Source organism: Pistacia vera, unplaced genomic scaffold (genome assembly GCF_008641045.1).
Source record: "Pistacia vera cultivar Batoury unplaced genomic scaffold, PisVer_v2 Contig910, whole genome shotgun sequence".
Classification (NCBI taxonomy): domain Eukaryota; kingdom Viridiplantae; phylum Streptophyta; class Magnoliopsida; order Sapindales; family Anacardiaceae; genus Pistacia; species Pistacia vera.
This window is the reverse complement of record NW_022196791.1, coordinates 432,000-451,749: the sequence shown is the minus strand read 5'-3', so window position 1 is coordinate 451,749 and position 19,750 is coordinate 432,000. Positions and strand designations below refer to the sequence as shown.

The following is a 19,750-nucleotide window of genomic DNA, read 5'->3' as shown; positions in this document are numbered from 1 at the left end:
TTACAAAGTTCAAGATCTCCCAACAAAATGTACACAGCACAATTCAAATGGGGATTTTAGGAGCACAAGAAAATGAACCTCGACCCAAAATGCATAGTATGTGGTTTTTTACGATTTTTCAAATTTTTAATCTTCAAAAAATCATTAAAAAAAAAAAGGGCTCATGGAAATTGCTTCCTTTTTTTTGGGTTAGGTTCCTTGAATTTTTCTCCACCACCATTCAAAAAATGGGATCAAAAGGACAACCTTCGAAAAGATAGTCCCTTGGTGTGCACCAAAAACCTTCTTTTCAAAAGATCGTCCCCCACAAAGTTCAAGATCTCTTGACCAAATGTACACACCACAATTCAAATGGGCATTTTGGGAGCAAAACAAAACAAACCCCGACCCAAAATGCATAGTATGTGATTTTTTACGATTTTCCAAAGTTTTAATATTAAAAAAATCATTAAAAAAAGGGCTCGTTGGCAGGCTATTCGCAAATGTACAAAATCGCATAAGTAGTAAAGCTCGAGTAAATGAGCTGTCAAATCCCAAGAGAACTATCTACCAAATACCAAACGTAGTCTATTTTATTGTTATTTGATGAAACTGAATTTTAAGATTGAATTTAATGGAAAATAAAACAAACTAAAAGCTAAACAAAAGCAGAATTGTATTAATACTCGGGTAAAAAGATCAATATGACTAAACCCAGGGCATAGATTTCACACCAATTAAATCCCATGCATTGACAATTGTTGCTAACCTAATTAAACTTATTCTAAAGGCCAAAGTCCTTTATATTCCACTGACTTTCTTCGAACAATTAGCAAATTAATCCTTAGGCAACAATCCAAAATATCTCTAAGTTGGATTTAGAAGCTAAGAGATCATTAAGTTCTATGGAATTTACCAGAGCCTCACAAATCGTGGTAACCTATCTCTAGCGTTCACTCAATCTATGGTTTTATTACCTTAGACTAATCAGGTTTCATCTCTTGATCTTAACCCAACCCATGATATCATTCAACTCTCGGATCCATAAGAATTGAAAGCATTACACACAATAATAAAACTTAGAATTAATGCTCAATTTAAATTTACAACAATAACGTCAACACATATTCATAAATTGGGCTACATCTTTAGCCCTAGAAAAGGGATTTAGTTCATAATTGCATTAATAAAAATAACCATTGTATTAACAAACATGAGTTCAAGAAAGAAAAATAGAAAAAATTCTCTAATTGACAGACAAGAACTGCAGGAATTCTGATCTCCAAAATAGTAGCCGCCCTTTCTCCTTCTCTAATCTCCCTAAAAACTAATTAAAGACCCTTATTTATAGTGCTATGGTTTTGAAGTTAATCAGGAAAGAATTAAATGTCTTAAATCATTCAGATTCGGACTAGGAGAATACAATAACCTAAACAGGCCCGTGATCCATCACTGCAGTGATAAGAAACGGTCGCTGCGGCAATCGTTCTTTCTGTCTCATGAGTCTGTAATCTTAATAATTTGGCAAAGTCATTACACAAACTTTGTATCTCTCTAAATAAGCTTTCCAAAGCCACAAGAATCATCGAATTCCGATTTCTACAGCTCAAGTTATGATCAAAACATCGAAGCATGCTCATCTTGAAGGATTTCCAAGTTTTACGTCGTATCTTCAACGCGTCACAACTTTCTCGTTTCAACTCCGATTCTTGCACCGTTTGTTCCTACTCGTCATGAATTCCATCGACATTATTCTTCTTCATTCAAATATCATTTTTAACTTGAAAATACTCAAAATGCACCTGTGATCCCATAAAAGGTATTTATGAAATAATTAACTCAAATTTCATATTAAAAACACATTTTTCCACAAATAATCCAATTGAATCACTAACAAAATATGTATTTTCAAGCTCTTATCACAACCCCCCACCAGCTTTTTGCTAGTCCCTAGCAAAATAAGCGATAAAACAAGTCTCTGAACTTGAAAATAAAACAACCAATTAAAACTTATATCTAAACTATCCTAAATCACTTTCGTAGATTGACACGATTGCATTTAGCGTATGCAACAAGCCTTTAAACCCTAGGAGGCCCTAGTTGGATGAGTTGTAGTCTCGTGAGGGTTTCTAATGATGATACCCACAAACATCCACACTAAACTTAACCTAGACTCCAAAAATAAAAATAAACATAAAAAAACTAACAAAAATTCTTGGACCAATTCAAAAAGTTGTCTAAAAAATCGCATATACACTAAATAAATAGAATAATTAAAAATCGCCTAAACTCATAGACAATGCAAACGTCAATTCCATTTTTGTTATCGACCCTAGAACATCCATACAACCACAAACCATTATTCTACAAACCCTGATGGTTTTATACATAACATTTATGAACAAAATTTTTTATCTTAGTATTCGGGGTTATGACTTATACATGAATCATGGAATCAAACTCCATAGGCTCACTTTTCAAACCACTCTCCACTAATGAAGAACTTTACACTACCTTGGATCAATAGGTCTTTGTATAGGTTGTAACATTAGACCAGGATATGGGTTCATGAAAGAATGGAAAGGAATTCAAAAATCAAATTAAGAGACTTCATCTTCATTCATTCTTATTACTATCATACAAAACACTTTCCTTTTTCACTCAGTAACTTCCCAACCTTTATCGAGCTCTTTCTTTTCGAAACTAAAATATACCCATTTGCTTAATCTCACATCTTCATAATGCTTTTCAATACCCACTTTTCTTTTCTTTCTCTCTTTTTTTTCATCATTTTTTTCTTTTTTTTACCAGATTTTTTTTTTTTTTTTCAAACAATAATAATAAGAAGAAAGTAGAAAACACACACATAGCCCCACTGGTCTTACAAGCACTCTATAACCCCTAACCAATTTCTTTGCATAAACCTGGGTTGTGGCAAAACTAGACTTCCTCACCAACACTCATAATAAGCTTGAATTATAATTAAGTCTCTTAAAGATAAAATGAGTAGGATTGTGTTTTAGGCTCATAATTAGGGTAGGGTAAAAACTAAGTTCAAAGAAGGAAAAACAAGGCTAAATTGTGTTTAAAAAGGCTCAAAGGGTTAACTAGTGATGATAATTAAAAAAAAAAAAGTCGGCTTCAAAGGCTCAATCAGTCCAAAAATAGTCTAAATCATTTCCTAAGTGATGTGAACTCTAGGATTTCACCTAGAGTGGTTATCAAATAAGTTCTAGAGTTTGTTGGGATCGCAAAAATGTCCATGGAAAATTCACAAATAAAGTGTCTCTATGTAGGTAAACTTAACCACTTCCAATCCACAAACCGCTAGGGTCTCAAATAAATGTCATTAACATTTACAATCATCCGTAATTAAAGGAAAAAATTAATGTCCCCTACTTGTTACATGTTATTGCAATCACATTCGTGTCATAGACATCTAAATTAATCCAAGAGAAAAACTCACAAAATAAAAAAAATTCTGCTCCCTAAATCCATATCCATATAGAAAAATTTTTGCTCAAAATTAAATTCCTACCCCCAACCTTAAAATCAACATTGTCCTCAATGTTAAGAATAGGAAAAAGGAAAGAAAAACGTTACCACATTCCTCAACAATATAAAGCTGTCTAGTTCGTGGTATCATATGTGCCAAATTTATTCTATAAAAATCATAACTAAAAGGACCTTGTCGGCCATCATTGTTATGCAGAAAAAATAAACGGATATAGAGAGTATCAACAAACCAGAAATAAAACTGAAATAGATGTTTAAACAGATCACAAGGACATAATGAACAAACATCAACAAAATACGAGTATAGAAAAAGAAATAAACTACACTGAAAATAGCAAACAAAAACACAACAAAATAAATCTCCAGGTCTCCAGCAGTGTCACACTCCCTACTCCTCCATACTCTCCTCAAAATCATCATCAGAAGCATCACCATCCGATGGATAAACAAAATTAGTCTATTCACACTCTGGCGTTGCTATTCTAGTATGAGAAAGTTGTAATCTATGCATCTCATATTGCACCCTCATTTGCCTACTCATCCAAGTCATCCAGGCTTCTTGACGATTCTGTTGCTTTCTCAACTTATCTATATCTTCATTCATTTTTGTCAATTGATCTTTCTTGGATGGCTTCTTTGATGAAGATGCTTTTGTCTTGGATAGTTCCACTTTACCCCCACTGGTGAGATTTTGCAAAAATTGCTTTGTAAGACATGCTCCTTGTGGGATTAACACTTCTTCAGAATTCAAAGACACCTAAGCTTGCTTACATAATTTAGTGATCAATTGAGGGAAGTAAAAACCTGCCCTATTACGCTTTGTCGAATGGAGAATCTCATAAAAAATAATATCGCCCACATTCATCCTCATCTTGTGGTGGATAGCATACATCAGAATCACCCTAGCTTTGCTAACTGTGCTTATGTGCTTTGAGGGCATCAATCTAGAGCAGACAAAATATAACCAAATGTGCAAAATTAAGTCCAGAAACTTACTTTCAAAACGGATGTGTTCCCCAGTTGCAATAAACCATGTAGCTTTCCCTTCCATTAGAGTATTAATCACTGCGTCATAATCTACTTCTTGCTTGTATGTTGCGTAGGCATCCTCATCTATCTCAACTTGTGGCAGCCCATAAAACTCATTAATGGAAACTACAGTAAATACCACTTCCTTGCCTCTTGCCATTGTCCTTCCGTCAACGCTATAGGAACGTTGTCATAAAACTCTTTTACTACAGAGGCAATAGTAGGAGCCTGTGGTTCTTTGCAAAACGTTTGCCAACCCAATGCTTGAATTACATTATTGATCCCCCTAACATTCTCTATAAACACCAGCCCTCGTTCTTCAATAAGCCCACCAAGTTTCTTTGCAAAATTTTCATATCTCTCCCAGGCAGCTTGACTAACAAATTGGACTCATCAGAGGCCTGCCCTTTTCCTTTTTCTCTCATATCTCCTCTTGGCTTTCTCTTGGGTGCAATCATAACAATTTTCTACTCTACCAATACAATCAATTGAATCACAATTACAACACCCACGCCAATCACCAAAAACTCCTGAATCCAATTACAATTTCTCTACTCAATCAATGCAATCAATTAAATTAACATCTACAACACCCAATTTCCATCACATAGCTCTTCAAGCATAAACAATGACCCCATGAAAATGCTAAACAAGTGCTCCCAATCTTCAACAACCAATAACACAATGCAAAATCGGTGAGAGATACTTACTTGAACCTGATTCTATGCAAATTTGCCTTGAATTTTTGTGGATTGGCTTAATTTTGAAAACCCCCAATCTTTGAAACCCTGACTTTGATTTTGTGAGAACCCTGAATTGCTTCCTTAATCTACGAAATGTAAGTTGAAATTGAGTTTGTTAGTGAGCAATTTAGGAAAAATTGAAGATGGGATGAAGGGATGATGAATGGAATGGTGTTTACATATGTGTAGGGAGAAGACAATATAATCGACATTTAAGAGGAGAGAGTGGGGTCTATAGGGAATTCGCATAATTAAACGCGAATTTGCGTTTTAAATGTACGCTCGCTGCGGCGACAGGTTATGTTGCCGTGGCAAGCATGCTGCTCATTGTATGCGTGTGCAAGTGTAATGCTCGCTGCAACAATGATGAATTATCGCCACGACGAGCGTTGTTCTTAGCCTGTACACCAAATTATGGCGCTTGCTGCAGCTATGGAAATCTTCGCCGCAGCGAGCATGATGCTCTTTGTTTATGTGTGCTAGAGTGACGCTTGCTGCAGCGATAGTAATGTATCGCCACGGCGAGCATGATTTTGAAGTGGCTGGGCAACCGCTAAATATGTTTTGCTAATGATCTGAAAAGAAAAATCAAACATCTGAATTAATGAAATAAAAAAAAAAATAACTCATAATAAAAATACTTTAAAAAAAAATTGTAAATAAATGAAACAAAACTTGGAAAAACAAAAATAAAAACGTAATTGAAATCTTGGGTTGCCTCCCAAGAAGCGCTTGTTTAAAGTCTTAAGCTCGACTCTTGTTGTCGTTAGCGAGGATTTTGAAGGAAGATTGAAACCTCTCATCTTCATTCTCATTCTCAATATAAGGTTTCAATCTCTGGCCATTTACTTTTAATGTTCCCTTTGTCGGGTGGTGAACCTCTATCGCCCTATGCAGAAACATGCGATGAACAATGAATGGTTCAGGCCATCTTGAGCACAATTTTCTCTGGAAAAGTCATAGTCTTGAGTTAAATAACAACACTTTGTCCTCCTCATTGAATTTCTTGTTCACGATATGTTTGTTGTGCCACTGCTTAGTCTTTTCTTTGTAGATTCACGCATTCTCACATGCATTATTCTGGAATTCTTCCATCTCATTGAGTTGCAGTAATCGTTTTGCTCTTGCCGCTTGTAGATCGAAGTTTAAAAACTTCACTACCCAATATCACCTATGTTCTAACTCCATTGGCAAGTGACAAGCTTTTCCATAAACCATCCTATAGGGTGACATTCCTATGGGTGTTTTGAATGTCGTCCTATACGCCCATAATGCATCATCAAGCTTTGTTGCCTAATCCTTTCGAGAAGTGCTTACCATCTTTTCCAAGATTTGTTTCAGCTCCTTATTGGACACTTCTACTTGGCCACTAGTTTGAGGATGATATGGAGTAGTAACACTATGTGTAACCCCACACTTGCTTAACAATGTTGAGAATTGGCGATTGCAGAAGTGAGAACCACCATCACTGATAATGGCCCTTGGCGTGCCAAACCTTGAGAAAATATTCTTCTTTACGAACTTGACAACCACGCGAGCATCGTTTGTTGGCAACGCTATAGCTTCCACGCACTTTGAAACATAATCTATAGCAACCAAAATAAAACGGTTAGAATACGAGGAAGGAAAAGGTCCCATAAAATCTATGTCCCACACGTCAAACAATTCTACTTCTAGGATATTATTTAGAGGCATGACATTTCTCCTAGATACGTTCCCAACTCGTTGACATTAATCACAGCTCATAACAAAGCTAAAAGTATCTTTAAAAAGAGTGGGCCAGAAAAATCCTAATTGAAGAACTTTAGCAGCGGTCTTTGTCGAACCAAAATGGCCACCAACTTCCATTGAATGACAATGACAAAGAATATTCGTCATCTCTTCCTCTGGCACACATCTTCTTATCATTTGATCAGCGCAATACTTGTACAAAAATGGGTCCTCCCAAAAGTAATACTTTAAATTTGCAAAAAAATTCTTCCATCTTTGGGAGTTCATCCTAGGGGGCATAACTTTCCGTGCCAAATAATTGACAATATCTACAAACCACGACCCTTCTTGAATAGCGAATAATTGCTCATCTGGGAAGTATTCATTGATTAGCTTCTCATCGTCTTGAACTTCTTCATTGGACTCTAATCGGGATAGATGATCAGCCACTTGATTTTTCATTCCTTTCTTGTCCTTGATTTCCAAGTCGAATTCCTATAGGAGCAATACACATCGCAATAATCTTGGCTTGGAATCCTGCTTTGCTAGGAGGTACTTCAATGCAGCATAGTCAATGTACACAATAACCTTGTTACCTAGCAAATAAGAACAAAATTTATCAATACAGAATACTACTGCTAAAAATTCTTTTTCAGTAGTGGCATAATTTAACTGTGGTCCCGTTAAAGTTTTGATGGCATAATAGATCACATGCAAAATCTTACCTTTTGGCTATCCTAAAATAGCCCCTATAGCATAGTCACTTGTGTCACACATGAGTTCAAAAGGTAGTTGCCAATTGGGCGCAACAATAACAGGAGTAGAGATTAATTTTGCTTTTAAACACTCAAATGCATCTAAACACTCTTAGGTAAAATTAAAAGGAACATCCTTAGCTAATAAATCACACAGAGGTTTAGAGATTTTAGAAAAGTCTTGTATGAATCTCCTATAAAAACCCGCATGTCCAAGGAAACTTCTAACAACCTTCATTGAATTCGGAGGTGGTAGTTTCTTAATGACTTCAATCTTTGCTCGACCCACCTCAATTCCATTCACACATATTCGATGACCTAACACAATTCCATCTCGTACCATATATGACATTTTTCCCAATTTAACACCAGGTTAGTGTCAACACATCTCTGCAAAACATTAGATAGGTTAGTCAAACAATCATCAAAAGAATCACCAAAAACAGAAAAATCGTCCATGAAAACTTCAATGGACTTCTCAATCATATCAAAGAAAATTGAAATCATGCAATGTTGAAAAGTTGTAGGAGCATTGCACAAGCCAAAAGGCATTCTTTGGGAGGCGAATGTTCCATATAGGCACGTGAAAGTCGTTTTCTCTTGATCTTCTAGCGCTATAGCAATTTGATTGTAGCCTAAATATCCATATAGGAAACAACAGAACTCATGGCCAGCTAACCTCTCTAACTTTTGATCGATGAATGGCAATGGAAAGTGGTCCATGCGAGTCGTGAAATTTAGTTTGTGATAGTCAATACATACTCTCCATCCAGTGACTGTTCGTGTTGGAATCAGCTCGTTATTATCGTTACAGACTATTGTCATTCCTCTTTTCTTTGGCACCACTTGGACTGGACTTACCCATGCACTATCCGAAATTAGATATATAATTCCTGCATCTAAGAACTTCAATACCTTCTTCTTGACCACCTCTTACATTGATAGGTTCAATCTTCTTTGTGGTTGGATGGTAGGCTTATAGCTCCCCTCCATTAGGATCTTGTGTGTGCACATTGAGGGACTTATACCTTTTATATATGCAATTGTCCATCCAATGGCCTTCTTGTATTTCCTCAATATGCGCAACAACTTTTCTTCCTCTATAGCATTCAAAGAAGCATTAATAATGACTGGAAAAAATTTATCCTCTTCTAAGAATGCATACCTTAAATGAGATGGTAGTTGCTTCAACTCAAGTGTAGGTGGCTTCTTGATTGGTGAAATGGACTGAGATACCACGACTCCAACTTCTCTGATTGTTTTAGCTTTAGAACGAACTAATGGTGGTAGAGCATTTAAGTACCTTAAACACTCTCTTGTCTCTTCACTATCAACTTCATCCTTATGATCTCTAGAATTTATCAAGCAATTCTCTAAGGGGCAAATGGGGTAGCTTTCTTCAAAATTCTACTCCACCATATTGTCAAGAACATTAATCTCAAAACATGTGTCTAATTCAGATGGACGCTTCATGGAGTCAAAAACGTCAAACTCTACTTACTCATCTTCTACCCTTAAGATTAATTTCCCTTGGTGGACATCTATCAATGTTCTACCCATGGCTAGAAAAGGTCATCCTAAAATTAAAGGTATTTCCCTATCTTCCTCCATGTCTAACACTATGAAATCAACTGGGAAAATCAGTTTGTCTACCTTAATCAAGACGTCTTCTACCACCCCCTAGGATATATTATTGATCGATCTGCCAATTGGAGAGACACGGCAGTTGGCTTCACTTTTCCCAATCCAAATTTCCTATAAATAGAAAACGACATCAAATTTATACTTGCCCCTAAATCACGTAAGACCTTATCAAAATAACAACTACCAATAATGCAAGGGATAGTAAAACTCCTTGGATCTCGTAGTTTAGGTGGTAGTTTCTTTGAATCAGCGCTTTGCATTCCTCTGTGAACATGACTTTCTCGTGTTCCTCAAATTTTCTCTTGTGTATGAGGATCTCCTTCAAAAACTTTGCATATTTTGGTATATGTTCTAACGTATCAACAAAAAGAATATTAATATCCAAACTTCGAAACATATCAATAAACTTACTGAATTACTTGTCAAGCTTCTGATTCTTCAAATGGTGTAGGTATGGAAGGTTTACATGGCTCGGAGAAGCTTTCTGCTCAGATTCACGCTCGTCGCGGCCACCAGATTCATCGCCGCGGCGATAAGTTGGAACTTCTGATGATTTGAGCTCTGATTCATGATCGCTGCAGCCACCATATTCATCGTCGCAGTGATCGTCTTTTATGCTGACGATATTCTCCATATTTTCACGCTCGTCGCGACAACAACTTTCCTTGCCACGGCGATCATTCTTCTGCTTTTCCTTCAGATCTTTCTCTTGTTCTTGCTTTCATTTTTTGTCCTCTAAATTTTCCAAGGTTCTTCCACTCCTCAAGGTGATTGCATGCGCTTGTTCCTTGGGATTCTTCTCTGTATCGCGGCAAAACTCCTTGAAATCTTCTCGCTAATATGTTATGAATTTGCCCAATTTGAGTCTTAAGGTTTCTAATAGAGGCTGACTGATTTTGGGCAAGGATTTCTATCTTCTCAAACCGCTTGCTTGTCTTTTCAGTGAACTTGGTAAGCACATTCTCCAAGTTAGATTTTGGCTCTTAAGCTTGAAAAATAGGAGGTTGTTTTTGCTTATTGTTGTTGCTCTATGAGAAGTTCGGATGCTTCCTCCATGCCAGATTGTATGTGTTGGAGTATGAATTCCCTTTCTCCTTTTGGAAATTATTGAAGTAATTAGCTTGTTTAGGCTGAGCAAATGAATTCTCTTCTTGAAAATCCTTGGATGAATGATTTCCTGCACAAAGTTCACATGTTAGAGAAGAGGATTCAATTGCATTTATCTTTAAAACAATACCTAATTGCTTCTGGATGTTTGAAAGTTGAGCAGCCAATGTGGTGTAACCGTCAACTTCGTGCACTCCTGTTGATTTCATTGTTGAAGTTTTCTTCGAAGTCCTCATATAGTTATTGTTCGCCATCACTTCAATCAGATTGTATGCTTCCTCTAGTTTTTTTTTGTTCAAGGTTCCTCCACTTGCAGCATCTATCATGGCTTGAATAGTTGGTAGCAACCCTTGGTAGAACGTTTGCACTTGCGAATGGATCAGTAAACCATGGCGAGGGCACCTCCGTAAGAGATCTTTATACCTTTCCCATGCTTCATACAATGACTCCAAGTCTTGTTGGTAGAAATTGGTAATCTCATTCCTCAGCTTAGCAGACTTGGCAGGTGGAAAATATTTAGTGAGGAACGTTTGAGCTAACTCGTTCCATGTCGTGATGCTCCCAGATGGCAGAGAAATCAACCAAGCCATAGCTTTATCCCGAAGAGAGAATGGGAAAAGCCTTAGCCTAATTGCGTCATCAGATACTCCCTTATGCCCGAATGTGTCGGATAACTCCAGAAAATTGGAGATATGCAAGTTGGGATCATCATTAGGTAACCCAGCGAATTAGACTGATTGCTGAATCATTTGAATAATTGCTGGCTTGATCTCAAAATTATTCACTTGAATTGGTGGTCTTCTAATGCTAAAATAGCATCCATCAACAGTAGGACTAGAGTAGTCCTTCAATGCTCTTTGAACCACGACCGCTCCACCAATTGCATTACCTCCTATGATATCCTCATTCTCATTCTCATGATTTTCCACATTGGGATTTATAATGCCTGAGTTAGCCATTGATTTTTCTAAGTTAGCTCGCCTCTTTTCTTTCCTCAACTGTTTAGCCGTTCTCTCGATCTCAAAATCTAAGGGATTAAGATAACCACCACCTTTTGAACGTAAGCTCTCCAGGTTCTAACTAAAAGAAACAAACAAAACAAAACAAAATAAAAATTAATTTCTAAGCAGAAATAAAACAAATCAAATTAGCAACTAAATATTTCATATTGATATTGGTAAAAAAAAAAAATAGTTCCCCGACAATGGCGCCAAAAACTTGACAGGCTATTTGCAAGTATACGAAATCACGCAAGTATTAAGGCTCGAGTAAACGAGTGTCAAATCACAAGAGAACTATCTACCAAGTACTCAACTTAGTCTATTTTATTTCTATTTGATGAAACCAAATTTTAAGAATGAATTTAAAGAAAAATAAAACAAACTAAAAACTAAACAAAAGTGGAATTGTATTAATACTTTGGTAAAAAGATCAATATGACTAAACCTAGGGCATAGATTTCACACCAATTAAATCCTATGCATTGACAATTATTGCTATCCTAATTAAACTTATTCTAAAGGCCAAACTCCCTAATATTCCATTAACTTTCTCTTGAATAATTAGCGAATTAACTCTTAAGCAACAAGCCAAAATATCTCTAAGTTGGATTTAGAAGCTAAGAGATCATTAAGTTCTATGGAATTTAATGGAGCCTCACAGATCGCGGTAACCTATCTCGAGCGTTCGCTCAATCTATGGTTTTATTACCTTAGACTAATCAGGTTTCATCTCTCAATCTCAACCCAACCCATGATATCATTCAACTCTCGGATCGATAAGAATTGAAAGCATTACACACAATAATAAAACTTAGAATTAATGCTCAATTTAAATTAACAACAATAACGTCAACACATATTCATAAATTGGGCTACATCTTTAGCCCTAGAAAAGGGATTTAGTTCATAATTGCAATAATAAAAACAACCATTGTATTAACAAACATGAGTTCAAGAAAGAAAAATAGAAAATTTTTTCTAATTGACGAACGAGAACTGCAGGAATTTCGATCTCCAAAATAGTAGCCGCCCTTTCTCCTTCTCTAATCTCCCTAAAAACTAATTAAAGACCCTTATTTATAGTGCCAGGGTTTGGAGGTTAATTAGGAATGAAATTAAAATGCTTAAACCATTTATATTCGGACTAGGAGAATAAAATAACCCAAACAGGCCCATGATCCATTGCTGGGGCGATAAGAAGATGCGACGATCATTCTTTCTGTCCCACAAGTCTGGAATCTTTAGAATTTAGTGTAGCTCTCTACATAAGCTTTTCAACACAACAAGAATCATTGAATTCTGATTTCTACAGCTCAAGTTATGATCGAAACATCAAAGCATGCTCATCTTGAAGGATTTCCAAGTTTTACGTCGTATCTTCAACGCGTCACAACTTTCCCGTTTCAACTCCGATTCTTGCACTGTTTGCTCCTACTCATCATGAATTCCATTGACATCATTCTTCTTCATTCAAATATAATTTTTAACCTGAAGATACTCAAAATACACTTGTGATCCCATAAAATGTATTTATGAAATAATTAACTCAAATTTCACATTAAAAACACATTTTTCCACAAATAATCCAATTGAATCACTAAAAAAATATGTATTTTCAAGCTCTTATCACTCATGCAAATTCCTTCCTTTTTTTTGGATTAGGTTCCTGGAATTTTTCTCCACCACCATGCAAAAAACCAGATCAAAAGGACAACCTTCGAAAAGATCGTCCCTTGGTGTGCACGCCCTTGCTGTGCACCAAAAACCTTCTTTTCAAAAGATCATCCCCTACAAAGTTAAAGATCTCCCAACCAAATGTACAAACCACAATTCAAATGGGGATTTTAGGAGTACAACAAAACAAACCCCGACCCAAAATGCATAGTATGAGATTTTTTACGATTTTCCAAATTTTTAATCTTCAAAAAACCATTAAAAAAAAAATGGTTCATGCAAATTGCTTCCTTTTTTTTGGGTTAGGTTCCTTCAATTTTTCTCCACCCCTATGCAAAAAATCAGATCAAAATGACAACCTTCGAAAAGGTCGTCCCTTGATGTGCATGCCCTTGTTGTGCACCAAAAACCTTCTTTTCAAAAGATCGTCCCCTACAAAGTTCAAGATCTCCCGACCAAATGTACACACCACAATTTAAATGAGGATTTTAGCAGTGCAACAAAACATACCATGACCTAAAATGCATAGAATGTGATTTTTTACGATTTTTCAAAAATATTAATCTTCAAAAAATCATTAAAAAATACGGCTTGTGCAAATTGCTTCCCTTTTTTTGGGTTAGGTTCCTTGAATTTTTCTCCACCACCATGTAAAAAACCAGATCAAAAGGACAACCTTCGAAAAGATCGTCCATTGGGATGCAAGCCCTTGCTGTGCACAGAAAACCCTCTTTTCAAAATATCGACCCCTACAATGTTCAAGATCTCCCGACCAAATGTACACACCACAATGCAAATAGGGATTTTAAGACCACAACAAAATAAACTCCGACCCAAAATGTATAGTACGTGATTTTTTACGATTTTCCAAAGTTTTAATTTTAAAAAAATATAAAAAAACGGCTGGTGCAAATTGCTTCCTTCTTTTTGGCTTATGTTCCTTAAATTTTTCCCTTCTACCATGCAAAAAACCATATTAAAAGGACAACCTTTGAAAATATCATCCCTTGGTGTGCACGCTCTTGCTGTGCACCAAAAACCTTCTTTTCAAAAGATCGTCCCCCATAAAGTTCAAGATCTTGCGACCAAATGTACACACCACAGTTCAAATGGGGATTTTTTTAGCACAACAAAACAAAGCCCGACCCAAAATGCATACTATGTGATTTTTTACAATTTTCCAAAATTTTAATCTTCAAAAAATCATTAAAAAAAAAAGGCTCAGGCAGATTGCTTCCTTCTTTTTGGATTAGGTTCGTTGAATTTTTTTCCACCATCATGGAAAAAACCAGATCAAAAAGACAACCTTCGAAAAGATTGTCCCTTGGTGTGCACGACTTTGCTGTGCACCAAAAACCTTCTTTTCAAAAGATCGTCCCCTGCAAAGTTCAAGATCTCTTGACCAAATGTACACAACACATTTCAAATGAGGATTTTAGGGGCACAACAAAACAAACCCCGACCCAAAATGCATACTATGTGATTTTTTATGATTTTCCAACGTTTTAATATTCAAAAAATCATTAAAAAAAAAGGCTCTAGCAAATTGCTACCTTCTTTTTGGATTAGGTTCCTTGAATTTTTTTCCACCATCATGCAAAAAACCAGATCAAAAGGACAGCCTTCGAAAAGATCGTCCCTTGGTGTGCACACCTTTGCTATGCACCAAACACCTTCTTTTCAAAAGATTGTCCTCTACAAAGTTCAAGATCTCCCAACCAAATGTATTCACCACAATTGAAATTGGGATTTTAGGAGCACAACAAAACAAACCCCGACCCAAAATGCATAGTATGTGATTTTTTACGATTTTCCAAAATTTTAATTTCAAAAAATCATTAAAAAAAAGGCTCATGCAAATTGCTTCCTTCTTTTTGGGTTAGGCTCGTGCAAAGAAAAAAAAAAAAAAGGCTCCTTGCTTCCTTTTTTTTGGTGTGCATGCCCTTGTTGTGTGTTGATACAGAAATCTGTGCCAACCAGTGAGATTCGATCGACCTTGTCGGGATCGAAACTGATATGGGCGTGATTACAGGTAATCAACGATGAGTGAATGATAATGCCCAAAAGTAAATGACAAAGAGAACTTTTAAAGTGGTTTGGTGAAGTTAACTACCTACGTCCTCTGTGTTTACTGTATATGCTGTGAGTGCTTACAATATAGTTGTAATCCAGAATTTGTATCCCCCTCCTCATCGTTTTAAGGGGTATATATATACAAGATTTACATAAAGGAAAGAGAAAAATTAAGGGGATTACAAATTATTTGAATCACAATTCCGATATCCTTGTGATTAAGGGCTATGATTGTGCAACAATAGCTGTTGATCCAGTTATTCCCATGATATCCGGGATCTGATGTAATCTGGGGATTGATTGATTGATTCATAAGATTTTTCGCAACTAGCTTGTGTTGGGTTGAGCTACGACTCGACGAGGTTATGTTGGGTCAATCAATCATAGTTGCCGACGTCATTCTAGGCTGAGCTATATCCTTGCGTTAGCCCAAGCTTAGCAAAAAAACCACATACAACATCTGCCCCCTAATGTTCGATACTCGTTTCAGGCTTCGAAGACTATTGCTTGATCTGACGCCAAGCTCGGCTTCAATAATGGGTCTTTGAGTGCATGCTCGATTGGGCTTCCATAACCAACCTTACATTTGGTCAACGTTCTTCACACTTGGACATTATTACCTGTGCCACCTGTCAAAACTCAAAATACAAAAAGTCAGGGTATAAATGTAATTTCTGCATGGTCGTGTCGCATTAAATGTGGCAGCCTTTGTCAGTTACATTTCGTCGCGTGTGGGCGATAACAAATGTTCACGCGCGAAGTCAGTTATCATTTTCGATGGTTCATCACACCTCATGGATGGTCAATACGTGGCTACATTCAAGGGCTGAGATCGCTCAGCGAATGAAAGGCTAGGATCAGTTGTGAGTCGATGGTCGAGATTGAACTTCGCCCTTTCGTCTTCCATGGAAAAATCACTATAAAAGGTGGCGAATACTCAAAATAGTCATTCTGAAAGTTCTTCCACCCTCTTGCTTTTCTTTGCCATTGCTCTTACATCGTTGCGGTGGTCTTTCTTACAAGTTCTCAGCGTGCTTCTTTATTCCGGTAAGACTTCTTTCTCTTCCTTGCTCATTTTTCTGACTTTTGTGCTAAAGGGTGGCTGCTGTTGTGGCCACATTGGATGTTTTAAGATTTTAGTAGGGTTTTTAGGGTGTGTTTCTAGCGGTCTCGAGTTTTAAAGGGGTTTAATCACGGTGGTCATCGGTGTCCTAGGTTGGTCGCATGACTTTGTTGTGTTGCACAAGCTATTTTGGGTGCCTGAGATGGAAGCGAATATGGAATGGTTACCGAGTTGTTCAAGCTCTAACACATGTTCGCTTCTTTTTTTCAAGTACCTAGAGTTGAGCTATAACCATGTCCTCATCTAGCAGTCGTACAATAGATCGAATATTCGATCCGGTTGGCTCAGCAGTACTAAGGGATGTGTCCCCTGAGATATCAGAAGAGTTTGTCTCTAAAAGCTCAGACCCCGACGTTACAGGCTTGTCTGACCATGCTTCAATCTAACTGGCTCATTCCTCGTTGTCTCTAGCTCACAGGCTACGAAAAGAGCCACAATCCTTGATCACCCTCGAGGATCTTGAACGCATCAGGGTGAGCTATGCACCACAGCTCAACCTGACGACCCCGGGAGAACATTCTCTGAAAAACCCTCCAGTTGGATAGGTGGCAACTTCTGAGACTCTTCTCAGGTGTGGGGTATCCATTCCCCCATACCCTTTCATTGACAAAGTGTTGAGGAGATTTGACATCACTCCTCTCCAGCTGACGGCCAATTCTTACTTGATCATTACCGGGGTATACATCGCATACATGATCGCTGAGCTAGGCGAGCTGTCCATCGAAGAGCTTGTACACTTGTACAGGCTCAAAAAGGGGCAAGGCCACACGTACTACCTTTCCAAGGCGAGGAAAGTACGTTTCAACAGGTTGATCGATGTCCTGAAGAAGGTCTCACACTAGGATTCCTAATTCTTCTTCTACAAGGCCGGGACGAGCGGTGTCTTCATTATCTAACCGAATTTCTTTCTATTACAGTTAACGTCGAGCAGAACTATCTCTCTACGGTGAGCTTGCAAAGGCTGCATGTTTAAGCAATCTTTCTGATAGTTCGTACAATGTCCACGAGCTTCTTATGCTTCTTCACCTAAAGGTGTATAGTTTTTGTAGGGACAAGGCCAGATTTTTAGCACTTTTGGAGAAAGGTAAGTTGTTGCTTGCTCACGTTTGATTTCTCGCACAAATTGATCGCTAACTCATTTCCCTTTTTCCTTGCAAAAATGTGGGCTGAAAAACCCAAAGGCCTTAAGAAGAAAACAGCGGTGTTGGCGGCTACCCCGAAGGCATCGGCTGCTTTAGTGACAAAACAGCCCGCGGATGCCATGGCATGAAGCGTGCCGAAGGTGAGCTTGCGGAAGGCCCAACTGCAAAGAAATCCACGACTATCTCTAAGGCGATTGGTGAGAAGAGTGCCACCGAGCCCCCTAAGAGGCCAGCGAAGAAGACGTTTGAGCCAACTGTAGGCTCGAGAAAAGGTAAAGCACCCGAGCAGCATAATGGCTTGGGGAAGAAGAAGGTGATTGAGCCTCATGGGGGCTCGGGCAAAGAGGTCGCTACGCATGCTGGCGGCATTGAGAAAAGTACGGCCAAAAGTGCAGCCAAGAAGAAGCCCACTCCTACAGATGTGGCAGCTACTGTAAGGGGGAGTAGACCTGGCCCGTCCAACCAAAGGATGGGGGGACGGGCAAAGCAACCAAGGTTGAAGTCCACGCTCTGATCAACCAACTCCCCGACCATATCGATTTTAGGGCTATGGTAGCTAGGGATTTCATTACCCTACGAACATTCGTGGCTGTTAGGGACTCGACTCCTTCCTAGATATTGGCCTTAACTTGCAGTTATACGGCTAACGTACTGGTAGCTCGCTATTTTTTTTTTTTTTTTTTTTTTTTAATGCTATCCTTGTTTCTTGCTCGTTTCTCACCTTTTCGTTTTCAGGTTGCCATGGTGAGCCCACTCTTGTATGAAGAATGTAGCCAAACCTTGGAGGGAACTCACAAAGGATGGATGCTGGCAGAGACGGTAAAAGAGGATGCCTTGGCAAGGGCCGAGGTTGCGGAGAAGGAGAAAGAGAAAGAGGCTAGGCAAGCTGACCTTGAGCTCCTTAAAGAGCAAGTTGCGGCCTTTGGGTTCAAGGAAAGGGAGTTCCTTGACAAACTCAAGGTGAGTGCGGCTGCTCAGAGTAAGGCTAAAGCTAAGGCAACAGAGGCCAACTAGAGTTTGGCTCAGTAGCGAGGAGCCAACAACAAGCTAAACTCTGAGCTTTCCTCAGCCCAAAAAGAAGCAGCGAGCTGGGAGGCCAAATTCAAGCAGGCTTCGCTCGACCTTACCCAGGAAATAGTAGGTCGGCAAAATGTCAAAGCTGGGGCTGAGCACCTCAGGCTTAGGATTGAGAAGCTGAATGAAGTCATCACTACCTAATCCTGGGAGACGTTAGTCTTCCTTATGCAAAAATTATGCTCATCCGTCGCTTGAATTTTTTTTTCTTCTGCGAGCTTATTAGAAGGAGGTCGAAAGGATAAAGGTCGAGGCCCAAGGGATGACCTATGTGTACTCAGATGACTTCAGAATGTTGGTAAGGGCTAGGAAGAGGTCAGAAAAGGTGGCGAGGAGGCTAGGCCCAAGCTGGAGGTTAAAGACCCGGATCCTTTGACCACAGTCCTCCCGAGTGAGGTTTCCAGACACGAGGTTGAAGACGAACGCCCTACTCCCCCATCAACCTGAAGAATCTTAAGTCTTTTTTTTGTTTTTTTTATACTGCCCAAATGTAACTAAACTTCTAGTTAATGAAAGAACATTTTTTAACATTTCTCTTTTGAGTAATGATTGTTTCATTTCTGCAGAGTCATTTAATTCGTCCTAATCGGACTTTGGACCCGAATTTTGCTCCAAGTCATGCGTAGCTCGCTTCTTTAGGAGTTTTTCAGATTTTTTGCGAAAAAATCTTTATGCGACATTTGGCACCGATTTCAGAGTTGTCATCCTTTTCAGGCTTTCGTCCCCCACTTAAGGCCGATTTTTTTCGATGTGCTCTTTCTTGGATTTTTCTAAGTTCAACTTTGTCGACCTGGGATTTTCAATCCCAATTTATGTGACGAAATCTGATGCGACGATAAACTTCGATTTTAGACTTTACTGTCCCTTTCGAGTTCTTTGGTCGCTAACTTAGAGCCAATTTCCTTTGACGTGTTTTTTCCTTGATTTTAAAACTCAAGTTTAACTTCGTCGATTTATGATGTTTTATCCTCAAAGAGTTGGATTTTGGCGTGGTTTTTTCGAAGTACGCAGCCTTTCCTGGACTCTTGACTCCGAGTTTTCTTTTGGAATTTCATTGCGTAGGTCATGATTTATTGATTGGTATTTAATTGTCAACGAACTAAAAAATGTAAATTATAAACAAAGCAAGTACTGAATAATACCTCTTTTATTGATCAAGTGTTTTGGCCGTAAATAGCCT

General features: G+C 38.1%; 1 protein-coding gene and 1 non-coding gene across 2 annotated transcripts; both read left to right on the top strand.

The window, feature by feature from the left end:
* Window positions 1-10,867: 10,867 nt before the first annotated feature.
* On the top strand, window positions 10,868-10,974 carry LOC116119917. The gene has a single exon (XR_004126466.1). It is a non-coding gene; the product is annotated as a small nucleolar RNA R71 (small nucleolar RNA).
* Window positions 10,975-17,620: 6,646 nt separating this feature from the next.
* On the top strand, window positions 17,621-18,510 carry LOC116119902. Its single transcript, XM_031405840.1, has 2 exons — window positions 17,621-17,929; window positions 18,232-18,510. Exons 1-2 carry the CDS (start codon window positions 17,621-17,623, stop codon window positions 18,508-18,510), a joined length of 588 nt encoding a protein of 195 aa, XP_031261700.1.
* Window positions 18,511-19,750: the final 1,240 nt, after the last annotated feature.